Source organism: Seriola lalandi, unplaced genomic scaffold, assembly GCF_002814215.2.
Source record: "Seriola lalandi dorsalis isolate HSWRI2012SDOR001 ecotype SW California unplaced genomic scaffold, Sedor1 jcf7180002052513, whole genome shotgun sequence".
In the NCBI taxonomy this organism is placed as follows: domain Eukaryota; kingdom Metazoa; phylum Chordata; class Actinopteri; order Carangiformes; family Carangidae; genus Seriola; species Seriola lalandi.
Window position 1 is genome coordinate 24,895 of NW_019523066.1, and position 3,894 is coordinate 28,788.

Below are 3,894 nucleotides of genomic sequence, written 5' to 3' on the forward strand. Positions count from 1 at the left end.
GTCTCCTCATCGTCTCCTCTTGTGATCTGATCATTAATTGATTTGAACAGACTTCCATCTGTGTAAATATTCAGCAGTAGCTCCCGTCACTTCCTGTGTGGTGTTGGATGTGGTTAACTTCAGCTCCACCCGTCTCTCTCCTGTTTGGCTTCAGATCCCATTTACTTCTGGCAGCAGACGGCGGAGGACGTCACCGTGTGTGTGCGCCTCCCCGAGGGCGTCACCAAGGAGGAGGTGCAGTACAGGCTGACGGCCGACAACGTCAGCATCGGAGTCCAGGGTTTTCCTCCTCTGCTGCAAGGCCAGCTGTTTGCACCTGTAGACCCCGAGGCCAGCGCCTGGATCATCAGAGACAACAAAAGGTTAGAGACCTGGAGTCTGGATTGTTCTTCGACTTCAGTGTTTTCAGCCGTGACAGTGGAAACCTCAGTTCATTACATCAGTATCTCAGTTTGTTTGAATATTACGTCTGAACGAGGTGAACAGGGAAACACAAACCTCTGACTTCAGGGAGCAGATTCCTCCATCTTTCATTCTCTAACAGTCTTTTATCAGAACTATAGATCTCACAAAGTGTAAATGTTCTGAACAGATTTTGAAAGAAATATTTTTGTCCAGTCCCACTAACACGTGACAGCGTCGCATTTCCACTCATTTCACATATAATAATAATAATAATAACTTTATTATTTATTATAACAGTTATGAAGTTCTGTACAAACATAAAAACAAAACAAAGAAATAAAAACCACAGAGAAGAGATGCAATGTGTAACAGGGAGAATTAAAAATACATGTGTAAAAACAATAAAATCAATAAAACGGACAAAAGTAAAAATAAAACCAAAAGTAAAAACCAAAGATTGAAGCATTGAAATCAATTAAAAGCACCTTTATTTTAAACGGGTGCGACTCAGCACACCTGATCTGCTCCATGTTGTGGTTGTGTTGGTCGCGGTGCTGAATATTCTTCGTCTGTAGAGAGACACAACCAGAACACCGTCGAGACATTTCTTTAAAAGCAGAGAATAGATCTTTAACAGCTGAAATGAAAAATGATTTGACCTGGTACCAGGTTGTCGCTGCTCTTCAGGTGAATCTCTTCCTGCATCAGGAACTGCTCGTTCCGTCTCTTAAGGCAAATTGCTTCCTGGTAACGATCCAGACCCAGAGTGATTGATTAAATCAACACCATGAGGACAGAGGTGACCTCGCCCGGGACAGGGACACGGGGACAAACTCCCGGAGCCAGGCCTGGGCGGGACCTCGACGAGGAGCAGAGGATCACTGCTCACAGCTCCACGCTCACATCAGCTTTTATCCATTTGAAACAGTAAAATATTTTGTGTTCATTATAAACTGTGTCGGGACAAATCAGACGGTGTCAGAGGACGTCAGTAGAGGACGCGGCGCTTCAGTCTGACCCAGGACACATTCACCTTCACAAAGAATGTGGTCTCATGTGGTCCAGACCTCCTGAATGTGGTCTGAGTGATCGGAGCTCAGATGGGTTCCTTATTCGATCATCAGAAAAATTAATAATCAATTATCGATTCATTATTAATTTTTTATATAAAAAAAATGCCTATGGCAGAAAATACCAAAGAAAGTGTCTTTTTCCTCAATGAAATCTTTATTCCAAGAAGAAATTATAGTCCAACAACAATCCTCCTTAACGAGACAGTGAAAGTTTAAACTTTAACTATTAAACAGAAGAAAAAAGACCGAAGCTCTGAGCCAAACCGCCTCACACAAAACAAGCCAGAGCTGCGGCGCTTATTCACGCCGATGCAATGTTTACAATGAGCTCCGTTATTTCTCAGATGGAAATGTTCCCACACCAAACTTCTGTTTAGAAGCAAGTCGGCGTGATTGTTGAGCCTCAGATTGAGGTGGAGGAGGAGTTCTGGATGAGAAACAGTCCACCGGCTCTTCTTCTTCTTCTTCTTCTTCTTCTTTTTAAATGACATCCTCTGCGATTCAGTGTTTCAAAGCAATAAAACATGACGAAAGGAGAGAGGGGCTTGAATAGTTTTCCTAAGCAGCGAATCTATGAAACCATTCATGAATGTGAGTTGAGTCATATCCTCCACTTTTAGACCTTTCATGTGTCTCTGTCACCGCTCCAGCAGGAGGTCGACTATTTTCATCCCTGGAAAAAAAGAAAATCAAAATCAGAAGGAAGCAGAATGACCAAGGCCAAACAACGCTGCACATCTGTCTCACTGTCATAACAGAAAAATACTACAATCACCTCTTCATGGTCGTATCCCTCCGCCGCTCAGACTATAGTTCCGGGTTACATCCTGTTTATCCAGAGTCAGAGAAAATATTAAACATTTGTGTGACATTTTGTCATGGCTAAACTGTGTTTTGTGAGGTCACACTGACCTTTGACCTTTAGCCACCAAAATCTAATCAGTTCATCCTTGAGTTCTACTGAGTGTTTGTCAAGTTTGAAGAAGTTCGGATGGACTCAGATGTACAACCTGAAAACAAAATGGCCGCTGGAGGAATAAAGAAGGGAAAAAAAAATCCCAGGTTCCCGCCCTTTAACCGGATCTGCACCAAAATATAATGGATTCTTCTGTGGCCCGTGTCCCATCCCTCCACCAGGTCTGGAGCAGATCAGTTCAGGACTTTCTGTGTAATCCTGCTGGAAACAAACGTAACATCTCTGTGTTTCTCCTGAATAATATTACTGGTCGAAGTGAAACCAAAGGAGATTTAAATTTGCCTGAACTCAGACCAAACGGCATCAGAGAGTTCAGGAACAGAAACATGATGAAGCGTGCTTCATTATTCTCTCCTTGTTTAATACAAACCGTTTCGCTGCGACTATAAATGTGAGTTTTCATCGCTCCGGGCAAAACGCATAAATGCAAACATGTAACCAGGAAGATAATGTCATTTTAATTTAATTCTAATTTATTCCTCTTTTTCCTTGAATCTTTGAAGACTGATCGTCATTAACATTATTCTGCTGAGAATTAATGAACGGACTGACGCGTCGGCTCACCCTCCGCTCGGTGTAAAGACGACACAACGACCTTAATTACTGTCAGTAATTAAAATGATCTGTGTAGAAACGATTGATTTATTCATTAATTAGATTTTCATGATTAACAACAAACCCTGACAGACACTTAATAGCTATAGATGATCAATTATTTAAAAATCTGAAGCAGAAAATTCAAATATCAAAATTTGAGCTAAAACTAACAATTATTCTTTTTAATTATTGATTAATTACAATTGGACTCAAATGATTTTTACATTTTATCAATTATTTCCCAATCAATTCATAATAAGACATTTATAACAACCTGACAGACACTCAGTTTGACTTCACCGTGATAATAAATCATGTTTAAATCTGACCAATTACTCTTGTTAAATATTGATTAAACAAAACAACAATCCAACATATTCATATTTATTGTGATGTAAGACTGAGAAAACATTTTGATTTGTCACAGTTTTGTATTTTCGCTTGAAATATAAAGAGTTATCAATAGTTGAACAGTTGTTGATTAAGTTTTTTAACAGCTGATTAACTGTGTAATTAGTGCAGCTCTAATCAAAGCACAACTTATTACAATAAATTAGCAAATAGATAAAAACTCAAACTCATCTCATGCTGCGTGATATGGGCAGATGATGATGATGTTGCAGTAATTTTCATGATGATCTTCATCACTTCAACTCTTCTGCTTTTTGTTCTGTTTTGTTCTCGGCGTCTCTGGTTTGATTTATTCTGTCGGTCACCTTCACACACCTCTCTCACTGAGGAAGATGATGTGAGTCAAAGTAGGTCAGACACAGTGAATAACTCTTCATGTTCTCCTCTGGTCCTTCTCATCAGCTCAGTGTTTTATCCCACCAGGCTGCTGAT

General features: G+C 40.1%; 1 protein-coding gene across 1 annotated transcript in view; it reads left to right on the forward strand.

Annotated features, from left to right (window-relative positions):
• The window catches only part of nudcd1 (NudC domain containing 1), a 31,181-nt gene that overhangs the window by 13,364 nt on the left and 13,923 nt on the right, over positions 1–3,894 (forward strand). Inside the window, exon 6 of the mRNA XM_087172393.1 lies at positions 155–362. Coding sequence (XP_087028519.1) covers positions 155–362 — 208 coding nt within the window. The remainder of the gene's footprint in view (positions 1–154; positions 363–3,894) is intronic.